Source organism: Trachurus japonicus, chromosome 23 (assembly GCF_045865225.1).
Source record: "Trachurus japonicus isolate A0001 chromosome 23, Traja_1.0".
NCBI classification, from domain to species: domain Eukaryota; kingdom Metazoa; phylum Chordata; class Actinopteri; order Carangiformes; family Carangidae; genus Trachurus; species Trachurus japonicus.
Window position 1 is genome coordinate 23,266,208 of NC_140929.1, and position 13,021 is coordinate 23,279,228.

General features: G+C 41.2%; 1 protein-coding gene across 1 annotated transcript; it reads right to left on the reverse strand.

Moving 5' to 3' along the window:
• Nucleotides 1-6,990: 6,990 nt before the first annotated feature.
• Nucleotides 6,991-9,730, reverse strand: LOC146962971 (uncharacterized). Its single transcript, XM_085769522.1, has 9 exons — nt 9,539-9,730; nt 9,119-9,392; nt 8,863-9,040; nt 8,697-8,773; nt 8,298-8,478; nt 7,942-8,190; nt 7,520-7,691; nt 7,289-7,437; nt 6,991-7,167 (listed from the first exon to the last, which is right to left on the reverse strand). The coding sequence occupies exons 1-9, from the start codon at nt 9,706-9,708 to the stop codon at nt 7,001-7,003; spliced, it is 1,617 nt and encodes a 538-aa protein (XP_085625648.1). The 5' UTR covers nt 9,709-9,730; the 3' UTR covers nt 6,991-7,000.
• Between the last annotated feature and the right edge of the window lie 3,291 nt (nt 9,731-13,021).

A 13,021-nucleotide genomic window follows, 5' to 3' on the forward strand; every position in this document is an offset into this window, starting at 1 on the left:
AAGGGACGGAGGACTCTGAAACTTCTTCCAGCCCTTAGTCCACATGAGGGTGAGTAGATACAGTAATGAGCGAAATATCATTCTAGGGTGAACTATCCCTTTAACAGCAAGTTACAAAGTTGAGCTCCTTCTCCTGCTCTCATTCAGCCCATGAGAGCAGAGAGCTCCCTGGCTGCATTTAAAAAATATTTTAAATTATTATCTAAGAATGGAAGAATGAAGAATGGAATGGAATTGTCTGTTTGTGTATGCGTGCATGTGTGACTGTGTGTGAGTGTGATGCCTGTGTTTGTGCGTGGACATCCTCTGTCAGTCTGGTTTATCATGTGTGTGTGTGGGGCTGTGTTTAAAAAACATCTTAACGAGCAGCCAGGCTGCACCTGACCTGTTCTATTTATAGACTTTGATAACGAGCTGGCCGCTACAGCTGGACCAACTGCACACAGAGCAGAGCAGAGCAGAGAGATTTGAGCTCTGAGCAGCTTCCCAAAAAAGAGAACCGTACCTCTGATCAGAATGTGGTCCTCCTGACCATCTGGGCAAGGAGACCTTCCTGAGCACATTCATGTGCATTAAATGTTTGTAGGGCAAAAACTTTTCTTGCCGTCGCAAGGTAGAAAAGGGGGGCATTTCTGCTTTTCTAAAAAAATCAGCTCCTACTTTTCTATTGAAGTGGATGAGCCACTGGAGCGGGTCTAGCTGGACAATTAGGCTCATTGAGACAATTCTGTAAGTCTGTCTGCTGTTTTGAGCACATTAAATGAGACACGACAAGTGTGGCTACAAACCGGTGAGGAAATCATGTGTCTAGAGTGTAATTTGTGGCCGTGCTGGCAATTTATCCAGAAAAAATCCTGAATGTTTTTTCGATCCCTCTCACTCTAACGATGATGTCACTCACTCTGACCCAACCCCATACACACTCATTGAAAAGTGTGAAATTTGTCAGAAATCCTCATGTGCTTTTAAAGGATTTATCTCAAAAACGGTACAAGCTATGAAAAAGTTGTACATACAGGATGAATACATTAGAAGTTTGTCTACAGCTCAGGATTTGAATGAAGTCTCTAGCTGAAAGTATGTGGACGCTTTAAAGGCTGAAAGAAGTAAGAAGATTTGAAGAGTTTCAAGACTGTTCCAATGCATTCTCTATGGGGAAAAAAAAATCAGAAATAGTTGAATATTGCAAAAAGTATGAATAGTTGAAAAGAGAAAAGACATAGCACACCTGTCCCGAAAAGGCTGAACATTTTGATATTTGAATTGTTGAAATAGCACAAAGTATGAAGGACTAGTTACATGACAAAGAAAGGCAGAAAATGGCCGAACCGAATAACAATAGTGTGAATGCTTCCAGCATTCACACTAATAAGAAAAAATCCACACAATAACAGTAGTGCCCGGGCGAAGCCCGGGCACTGGTCCCTGCAGCTATTTCATAGCTGTTGGGACCAGTGCCCGGTGCGATTGCCCGTGGCCCTAATTATGCCTCAAGTGAGCCCTGAACCAGCCCCCAGTTAATTTACCATGTTTATGTGTATGTTCAATACATAATGTTAAATATATTAAACACCAGTGAACTGAAATTCAAGAATGAATATTTTATTAAACTAGAAAAAACATTTCCAAGAATGGAAATGGTGTGAATGCTGGAAGCAATGCTGAATGAGCTGAAGAAATTGTTGAAAGAAAGAAAGATTGAAACAAGAGAGAAAAAAGAAAAGGACAGAAAGAAAGAAAGAAAGAAAGAAAGAAAGAAAGAAAGAAAGAAAGAAAGAAAGAGAGAAAGAAATGGAGTAAAAACAAAGGAAGAGAAAAGGAGTAGAAAGAAAGAAAGAATCAAACAAACAAAGAAGTAAAAAGACAGAAATGGAGTGAAAGAAAGAAAGAAAGAAAGAAAGAAAGAAAGAAAGAAATGGAGTAAAAACAAAGGAAGAGAAAAGGAATAGAAAGAAAGAAAGAAACAATCAAACAAAGAAGTAAAAAGACAGAAATGGAGTGAAAGAAAGAAAGAAAGAAGGAAAGAAAGAAGAAAAAGAGAGAGGGGGATGATAGATAGAAAGAGGTAGATGGATGGATGGATGGATGGATGGATGGATGGATAGAGAGGGAAGGATATAAAAAGTTACGTAAAATACAAATGAAGGAGTAGAAGAAAGAAAGAAAGAAAGAAAGAAAGAAAGAAAGAAAGAAAGGAGACAGAGGGGTTAAATAGATAGATAGATAGGACACATGTTAAAAGCTGCATCCTATGTCCCAGGCTCCACCTGTAATTGTACTACTATTAATAGAGTTGGAAAGACTAAACGTCTGAACTTAAATTCATGAGAAAAATATAAATTGTTGGAGATGTTTACATCAAAAGTATAAAATAATTGAGAGCCTGATGAATTTGAGCTGAAAACCTGTGTGTGTGTGTGTGTGTGTGTGAGTCTGACGGTCTCTCTGTCTGCATGTACATGTGCAGAAAGTAAAACTGTTAAAGGGATAGTTCACCCTAGAATGATATTTCGCTCATTATCTACTCACCCTCATGTTGACTAAGGGCTGGAAGAATTCTCAGAGTCCACCGTCCCTTCTCTGAGTTACAGGGGGTCTTGGCGTAGCAGTGCATGTCCATATAACGGTTGCAAAGGGACACCAGAGCTCTTCGTAAAAAAAACACACACAAAAAAACATCCAAATACCTCCATGATGCTCGTATGTAATGTCCGTCTTGTGCTGAAGCCCCGAATTGCGTAATTGTCCCGAAAAAAATTAAATAAGTCTATATTTTAAGCTTGTTTGTAGCGGAAGCTTCTCGAAGCTCCTCTTCCTGGTCCGTCCAAATCTCGCGTGATTTGCGCCGGCGTCAGTGCGGTTACTGCGAATCACGCGAGATTTGGACGGACCAGGATGTTTTTTTGTGTGTGTTTTTTTACGAAGAGCTCTGGTGTCCCTTTGCAACCGTTATATGGACATGCACTGCTACGCCAAGACCCCCTGTAACTCAGAGAAGGGACGGTGGACTCTGAGAATTCTTCCAGCCCTTAGTCAACATGAGGGTGAGTAGATAATGAGCAAAATATCATTCTAGGGTGAACTATCCCTTTAAGCGCCACAAAACTCCTCTCTCCCTAATGATCTGATTGATTACACCTGTGTGGCAGCCTGCCCTCAGAAGTTACCATGGCGACTACTATGCTTACATTTTACTGTGTGGAACAGTGTTGTGTTTGTGTGTTTATCTGTTTGTGTATGCGTGCATGTGTGACTGTGTGTGAGTGTCTGTGTGTGTCTGTCTGTGTGAGTGTGATGCCTGTGTTTGTGCGTGGACATTCTCTGTCAGTCTGGTTTATCATGTGTGTGTGTGGGGCTGTGTTTAAAAACATCTTAACGAGCGGCCAGGCTGCACCTGCACTGTTCTATTTATAGACTTTGATAACGAGCTGGCCCCTACAGCTGGACCAACTGCACACAGAGCAGAGCAGAGCAGAGAGATTTGAGCTCTGAGCAGCTTCCCAAAACAGCCCAGAAAAAGAGAACCGTACCTCTAATCAGAATGTGGCCATCTGACCATCTGGGCAAGCAGACCTTCCTGAGCGAGGCAATGTGCATTAAATGTTTGTAGGGCAAAAACTTTTCTCAGGGTCGCAAGGTAGAAAAGGGGGGCATTTCTGCTTTTCTAAAAAAATCAGCTCCTACTTTTCTATTGAAGTGGATGAGCCACTGGAGCGGGTCTAGCTGGACAATTAGGCTCACTGAGACAATTCTGTAAGTCTGTCTGCTGTTTTGAACACATTAAATGAGACACAACAAGTGTGGCTACAAACCGGTGAGGAAATCATGTGTCTAGAGTTTAATTTGTGGCCGTGCTGGCAATTTATCCAGAAAAAATCCTGAATGTTTTTTCGATCCCTCTCACTCTAACGATGATGTCACTCACTCTGACCCAACCCCATACACACTCATTGAAAAGTGTGAAATTTGTCAGAAATCCTCATGTGCTTTTAAAGGATTTATCTCAAAAACGGTACAAGCTATGAAAAAGTTGTACATACAGGATGAATACATTAGAAGTTTGTCTACAGCTCAGAATTTGAATGAAGTCTCTAGCTGAAAGTATGTGGACGCTTTAAAGGCTGAAAGAAGTAAGAAGATTTGAAGAGTTTCAAGACTGTTCCAATGCATTCTCTATGGGGAAAAAAAAATCAGAAATAGTTGAATATTGCAAAAAGTATGAATAGTTGAAAAGAGAAAAGACATAGCACACCTGTCCCGAAAAGGCTGAACAATTTGATATTTGAATTGTTGAAATAGCACAAAGTATGAAGGACTAGTTACATGACGAAGAAAGGCAGAAAATGGCCGAACCGAATAACAATAGTGTGAATGCTTCCAGCATTCACACTAATAAATAAGTAACAGTAACAACTAGAAAAAACATTTCCAAGAATGGAAATGGTGTGAATGCTTCCAGCAATGCTGAATGAGCTGAAGAAATTGTTGAAAGAAAGAAAGAAAGAAAGAAAGAAAGAAAGAAAGAAAGAAAGAAAGAAAGAAAGAAAGAAAGAAAGAAAGAAACAAGAGAGAAAAAAGAAAAGGACAGAAAGAAAGAAAGAAAGAAAGAAAGGAAGAAAGAAAGAATCAAACAAACAAAGAAGTAAAAAGACAGAAATGGAGTGAAAGAAAGAAAGAAAGAAAGAAATGGAGTAAAAACAAAGGAAGAGAAAAGGAGTAGAAAGAAAGAAAGAAAGAATCAAACAAACAAAGAAGTAAACAAACAGAAATGGAGTGAAAGAAAGAAAGAAATGGAGTAAAAACAAAGGAAGAGAAAAGGAATAGAAAGAAAGAAAGAAACAATCAAACAAACAAAGAAGTAAAAAGACAGAAATGGAGTGAGTGAAAGAAAGAAGGAAAGAAAGAAAGAAAGAAAGAAAGAAAGAAAGAAAGAAAGAAAGAAAGAAAGAAAGAAAGAAAGAGAGGGGGATGATAGATAGAAAGAGGTAGATGGATGGATGGATGGATGGATAGAGAGGGAAGGATAGAAAAAGTTACGTAAAATACAAATGAAGGAGTAGAAGAAAGAAAGAAAAAAAGGAGACAGAGGGGTTAAAAATAGGGAGGGGGATAGATAGATAGATAGATAGATAGATAGATAGATAGATAGATAGATAGATAGATAGATAGATAGATAGATAGATAGATAGATAGATAGATAGATAGATAGATAGATAGATAGATAGATAGATAGATAGGACACATGTTAAAAGCTGCATCCTATATCCCAGGCTCCACCTGTAATTGTACTACTATTAATAGAGTTGGAAAGACTAAACGTCTGAACTTAAATTCATGTTGGAGATGTTTACATCAAAAGTATAAAATAATTGAGAGCCTGATGAATTTGAGCTGAAAACCTGTGTGTGTGTGTGTGTGTGTGTGTGTGTGTGTGTGTGTGTGTGTGTGTGTGTCTGGGTGTGTGAGTCTGACGGTCTCTCTGTCTGTGTGTACATGTGCAGAAAGTAAAACTGTTAAGCGCCACAGAACTCCTCTCTCCCTAATGATCTGATTGATTGGCAGCCTGCCCTCAGAAGTTACCATGGCGACTACCATGCTTACATTTTACTGTGTGGAACAGTGTTGTGTTTGTGTGTTTGTCTGTTTGTGTATGTGTGCATGTGTGACTGTGTGTGAGTGTCTGTGTGTGTCTGTCTGTGTGAGTGTGATGCCTGTGTTTGTGCGTGGACATCCTCTGTCAGTCTGGTTTATCATGTGTGTGTGTGGGGCTGTGTTTAAAAACATCTTAACGAGCAGCCAGGCTGCACCTGCACTGTTCTATTAATAGACTTTGATAACGAGCTGGCCCCAACAGCTGGACCAACTGCACACAGAGCAGAGCAGAGCAGAGAGATTTGTGCTCTGAGCAGCTTCCCAGAACAGCCCATAAAAAGAGAACCGTAACTCTTATCAGAATGTGGTCCTCCTGACCATCTGGGCAAGCAGACCTTCCTGAGCACATTGATGTGCATTAAATGTTTGTAGGGCAAAAACTTTTCTCAGGGTCGCAAGGTAGAAAAGGGGGGCATTTCTGCTTTTCTAAAAAAATCAGCTCCTACTTTTCTATTGAAGTGGATGAGCCACTGGAGCGGGTCTAGCTGCACAATTAGGCTCACAGAGACAATTCTGTAAGTCTGTCTGCTGTTTTGAACACATTAAATGAGACACAACAAGTGTGGCTACAAACCGGTGAGGAAATCATGTGTCTAGAGTTTAATTTGTGGCCGTGCTGGCAATTTATCCAGAAAAAATCCTGAATGTTTTTTCGATCCCTCTCACTCTAACGATGATGTCACTCACTCTGACCCAACCCCATACACACTCATTGAAAAGTGTGAAATTTGTCAGAAATCCTCATGTGATTTTAAAGGATTTATCTCAAAAACGGTACAAGCTATGAAAAAGTTGTAAATACAGGATGAATACATTAGAAGTTTGTCTACAGCTCAGAATTTGAATGAAGTCTCTAGCTGAAAGTATGTGGACGCTTTAAAGGCTGAAAGAAGTAAGAAGATTTGAAGAGTTTCAAGACTGTTCCAATGCATTCTCTATGGGGGAAAAAAAATCAGAAATAGTTGAATATTGCAAAAAGTATGAATAGTTGAAAAGAGAAAAGACATAGCACACCTGTCCCGAAAAGGCTGAACATTTTGATATTTGAATTGTTGAAATAGCACAAAGTATGAAGGACTAGTTACATGACGAAGAAAGGCAGAAAATGGCCGAACCGAATAACAATAGTGTGAATGCTTCCAGCATTCACACTAATAATAACAAATATTCTCTGATGGCACTCCCTCCTATAGAAGCTATCGGCATCTGGCATACAGGAGCTTCGTCAGCTGGTGCTGGGGCTTCCTGGGCAGGAAAGTGAGGGTGGTCATCCCCTCATGTGTTGTGCAGCGCATCCGCCAGGAGTTCCCTGAAGCAACAGGGAGGTACGTCGGGTTCAGACCCCCCCTCAACTGAAGCGGGACAAATAGCCAGCAACGGCTTCTTCCATGGAGGGCCTGTCGTATTGGGAGGACAGCGGGGCAGGGATGGGGATGCTTTGCATCATCTCGGCGTATGGAGCAGGGTCAGGGAAGACTTGTTCGAACAGCACCTCCATTAGCTCCTGGGTGTAGCCTGGGTAAAAATGTTTTATGGATATGACCAATGTGTTAATGTGTTTTTCTGTTGCATATATATGTCATCATGATTAATATTTTCCTACTTTTATACAATAAATACTATATTTTTTACTTACTGTATGTGGGCACTGTTTTCACTGGCTTGATCACAGATTCACCCTTCTTGAACTTGGGGAACTTTCTTTTGAAAACTGGCTTTCCTGAGGCTGAGGTAGCTTGTGGGCGGTCAGTGTTTTCATTAAAATGCATGGCAGCCAGGTATAACCTGATAAGAAAGACATCTGTTTAAATATTGTTACAAGTACACATACACACACATTACTATAAGTTATTATGAATTACCTTACCTGCACAGCATTCCAAGGAAAGGAAAGACGACATTCTTCGGGGCAAACTTTAGGATGACACTGTGGAATGCCTCCAAGGATGAAGTCTGGTGGTGGGGGCTTAGTTTCTCCACATCTGTCAGAACTCTCTTGTTGAGCAGTGCCTTCTCCACTTTGTACAGAGATTTTGAACCTGATTGGATAAAGTGAGTATAAAACAAAGTGAATACATACCTAAAACATCTTAGAGGTAGAGGAAGAAGTAGAAATATCATCTATTTTTGGAAATGATTTCTATTTTGGCAAATGTTGTGTAGAGAACAGTTACATATAAGTCATAATCTTGGTGTTAACATAGAACTTTTTTTTGAGACCTAAAGAATAATTCTATATTGCATAGTCATAAATGTGGCACTGTCACACAATTACATTACTGTACACACCTGGCTGCAACCACTTGCTCTGATCTGTGGTCGCACTGTCAGGATGTTCACATTTTGGGAAGATGGGGTCATCATGAATGTGAACATCCTGAAGATGGTTAATAAGTGACTTCCACTTTGCCACCTTCTCTGGTCCTGATGTGGACGATGTTGCACACCAGTATACATGATTTCTTATGCTGCGCTGCCACTTCTTCATCACCCGACAGTCTTTATCTCTGGCAATTTGGTCCAGTTTTTTTGACAAGCCTGTTAAAAGTGTGGAGTTTGACAAAGGGGAAAAATAAATGAATACTAAAAAAGAATTAGACAATTTTTCAAAAGAGTTAAATGACAAAAATACACACAAATGTCACCTTTTTCCAAGTGCCAAATATCATAGAGCTGTTTGATGTTGCTGTCCCTTAGGAATTTCTGGACTTGTGGGTGACGGTCTGTGACAATGTAGTCCAGTGTGATGGCCCTCGATTGAAGTTGGTCCAGGCTCCTTTTCAGGCCCTCCAGCTCCATGTGGTAGCTCCCTCCCACTTCATTGCTCTGGTTGTGGAGGAGAGAAAGTCCTTTTTGAAATATATTTCACCATGACTGGATTTTATATAAGTATTGAGTGTTGAACATAATGGGTCACTAAAGCTCTTCACTCAATCTATTATTTGTTACTTGTGTTGTGATCTTTGCAAGCCATTTACCCACCATATTACCCATTGCATCAGTAGCTAGGAAAACTTCTATATCCTTGTATATTTCACACTGACCTGAACCAACTGGATGTCAATGATCTTGTTGCTGTCAAGGTCCATCACACTGTAGCTACCGTACTTAGCTGAGTGGCCTAAGAATGACAAAAAGCCAGTTGTCGATATAAACAAGTTCACATTAGACTGCTGCAACTAGTAAGGCTGAGAAAACAGTATGCATTACCTGGTGAGTCCGCCCTCATATCACCTCCAATTACTACGCTGTCCCTCTGACTAAGCTGATGCAGAAGATTTTCCTGGTCCGTCTTCCATTTATAAATGACAGATGGTTCCAGGTACATCCGAGCATGCCTTCTAAAAGTCTCATACTGGAACATCGGGATGTGCATTGCCTTGAATATCTGACATAAGAATAAGAAAACTATTAGTTTTATTTTCAGATTTGACTCTGCTTATTTTAAATAAATAATTCTGAATACCTTTTCCACTTGAAAAAAAGATGTACCGGTGAAGTAAGTGGCAGCAGACAGCTGAAGGTTCCCAGCAGGTGTGCTACCAAAAACTGGCTGGCTCTTCCATGTTCTTGAAAAATGACAGTGGTTGCAGAGCTGGTCAACAGCTACAAAAGTTCCCCGAGTTCTGCTGTTGATGTCACACACACGCTGGCACACAGGGCAGTGTGCGAAAAGCTCAAGGAGGCAGCTCCCATATACTATGAATTTTGTCTCGCCATAGGAAGAGTTTGGAGGGGGTCTGTTAATAAGAAAGACATGATAATCATATTTCATTATTATTATTTAGAAAAGGTTTTCTTCCCTATTCTATGCTTAACTTGCTACCAATAATGTAATGGGCTAGTATAATATGTAAATCACAAACAATGGATATTAAGTTCTTACAAAAGCTCTGATGACTCCGTAAGAACTGTCACTGAATCCTCTGGGTTGTATGTGGAGTCTTGAGGATCAGGAATAAGAGAAGATATTTCTTCCTCTGCTTCCTCCTCTTCCAGTGGTTCAAGCCTTGGTCTTTTAGTTGGTCTTGAACCCTTGATTGGTGTTGAGGACATTGGTGTTTCTACAGTAGTTGATATGACAAGGCATGGAGGCATGCTAGTCTGTATCCCTGGAAACACAAACACAACAAATTAAATAATTTTAATAAATACATGCATTCCAAAAGGCATTTAGAAGACACAAGAATTAGGATCCTGATCGTGTTTTCATCTCTGTGGCCTTCAGCTCTTTCTTGTTTCCTGACCTAAAAGCGCTCTTTTTTTTCTTTTTTCTTTTTATGTAGATGTGACTTATGCCTATAACCTCTGCCTCACAAGGTTAAGACAAATCACACTTAATTGTTACTCAAGTCCAAGCAAAGTGTGCACAAGCAAATTTCCATCAGTATGATATTAATGTTGTGACAGTTTGTATAAATTAAAGCCCACCTTTATTCCCACACTGTACAGCCTACCCATGATACATAGGTTTAGTGATGGGGCCATTCAATAATATTATGTATTCTTCTATGTTAAATATATCATGACATTCTACCTATGCTGCTTGGACACACTTTATGAAAGGCTTATTGCTAGGCTGGAGTCATAGCTCAAAACGCTTTTTTAAGAAGAGACGGTGTCCTGACACAAATAACACTAATGATGTAGCCTATTTCTTACATACAGGCACTAAACATACACTTGTAATTAAGCAAAAATAAATATCAGCATTTTAAGTTGTATTACTAAATTGGGTAATGTATTCATGTATCCATGAGTCACTGTCACTAATCATTTTTACTCACCTTTGCTTCTCACATGCTCTTTTAAAGTCCCAACAGACAGCTGTGTGCCAACTGTGGAGGTCTGTGGAGGGTCAGTTTGAGTGCCGACATTCTTGTACTTCACGGAGTGCTGTGATAGACAGACAGATAAAGGAGTGTTATTGACCGAGTAAAACTGATTTCAAGGTGTCACGATATGATACATCATCATGTGCATATGAAATGATACCAGCACAAAAACGTTCACTGCCATTAAAACAGTAACAAAAAAAAACACCTCTATGAACTAAGTTGTTTGACAGTTACCTACATAAAAAAAAATCTCTCACTCACTCACACACACCTGCTGCTTTGCTCTTCTCTGGGTGTGTGTGTGTGTGTGTGTGTGTGTGTGGGGGGGGGGGCTTTGACTGTAGTAGGTTGTCTCTCTCTCTCACACACACACACACACACACACACACCTAGCTGCCTCTTTACTGTAACTGCTTTGAAGCAGCGGGCTTTTCTGTCTGTTCCTCTGAGCTTCTAGATCAGCCTTTCTCAAAGTGGGTGCCGCGGCACCCTGGGGTGCCGTCTGACTGCGTCAGGGGTGCCGTGAAAAAAATTACCACTTCTGACATTTCATAGAATACATTCTTTTTACATATAGGCCTATGCAAAGGGGCCGTGTCCACCGGACGCCCTTTTAGCCCGCCCTCGGCGGAAAAAAAAGCTCTCGGCGCTTCTCTTTTTTTGTCGCGGCGCTCAGAGCGCTCAGAGTTGAAATAATCAACTTTTGGAACAGCGCCGCACTTATCAAGCGGCTCGGATGTGAGGCGGCTCGTTTCTGCAGTGTTCAGAAAGAGAGAGAGAGAGAGAGAGAGGGAGAGGGAGAGAGGGAGGGAGAGAGAGACCGCTCCGTTGGTCACGGGTACTCAGAGCAGTGTGTCCACCGGACACAGGACGCTATGAAAAAAATGTCGTACAGACAGGCACACATCACGAGTCACACCCCCTCCTCTCTCCGGTGATCTGTGTCCGCTCTGTTCCGACTCCGGTGCGTTTGATGTATAAAAACACTCTGCAGTGACAGGGGGAAACTCTCTGATTGTTCCTAACGGAGTCAGAATGGAGCGGAGACGCCGGTGGATGTTCATTTGAGCGCGTGCCTGCGCTGCGCGGATGTAGACCTTTCTCTCTTCCTCTCACATTGCGGATTATTGTGTGCGTGTGCGTGCATGTAGGCTACAGAGGCACCTGTGCACCCTGCATTTACAGTTTGTATTATGCTCTGTTAAATAATAGCCTACTGTCCCATCTAAATAAACAGGACATTTAGCCTACATTTAGGCTGCAGTGTCATTTTGAATTACATTTTACACAGGGGTGCCCTGAGATTTTATTCACTTTTGAAAGGTGCCCTGACTGAAAAAAGTTTGAGAAACGCTGTTCTAGATGACCGTGGATCTGTACGGGCTCCTACAGTTCTCAAAGGCCCGGTAGGACTGAGAATTAGTCGGGCGCGTCGTCATTAACGTCAGCCTTTAACCGCTAGCTGCGGCTAATGTCTAATAATGAGACGGCCAACATTAATGCATACTGTAGCGACTAGCCCTGTTAATATTGTTATGCGGTACAACTACCGGTAACTCACGTAGCACTGAGAGGGAGTAGCCGACCTGCCTGCTGCTGTACGTGCGTGTGTGACAGCAGAGAGGGAGAGGGAAGGGGGGCGCTAGTCGCTACTTTTTCCCCCTTTTATTCAGTCATATCCGGATACAACGTTTTAGTGTAGCTACTTATTTCAGTGTATCGACAACCCTACTTCACGTTTGCCAGCTATGGTTAACGGAAGACCATTAAAAAACCGTAGTAATGATCAAAGCTGTGTGACGGTTACATTTGTATTTTCTTGAATTAACGTTTGTGAAGGCATTAACGGGTAGGCTAATCCAGTTAACGGCTACAGTGAACAGCGATTCCGTTAACGGCTACAATTATAAAAGGCACAGATGAAAAGCATTAACTGCCGAACATTTTACCATCTTCAGATGGCCTGTGTGACGGCAGAGAGGGAGAGGGAAGGGGGGCGCTAGTCGCTACTTTTTCCCCCTTTTATTCAGTCATATCAGGATACAACGTTTTAGTGTCGCTACTTATTTCAGTGTATCGACAACCCTACTTCACGGTTGCCAGCTATATGATTAACGGAAGATCATTAAAAAAAAACGTAGTAGGCTAATGAACAAAGCTATGTGACAGTTCAATTTGTATTTTCTTGAATTAACGTTTGTGAAGGCATTAACGGTAATCCAGTTAACGGCTACAGTGAACAGCGATTCCGTTAACGGCTACAGATAAACAGATACAGATGAAAAGCATTAACTTCCGAACATTTTACCATCTTCAGATGGAGATTACTTACCGGTTGCGGAGCAGAAGTCGGTCCAGACAATGTGGGGACCGCAGTGTCTGCAATGAGCAGTTTCTTGGCGAATCCAGTGTTGAATTTAGCCAAGTTGGTGAATGACTCCGCTGTGAAATGCGCTGAACAGACGAGCAGATTTGGACTGAAATCCTGCTCAACTCGACTAAAAATAAAAAGAAGCCACTGGTCTCTGACG

Coding starts and splice junctions, on each gene's coding strand:
- LOC146962971 (XM_085769522.1), bottom strand. CDS start 9,708: ATGTCCTCAACACCAATCAAGGGTTCAAGACCAACTAAAAGACCAAGG. Junction 8,191..8,297: donor TATTTGGCACTTGGAAAAAG/GTGACATTTGTG, acceptor CACTTTTAACAG/GCTTGTCAAAAAAACTGGAC. Junction 7,692..7,941: donor GAGCAAGTGGTTGCAGCCAG/GTGTGTACAGTA, acceptor TTATCCAATCAG/GTTCAAAATCTCTGTACAAA.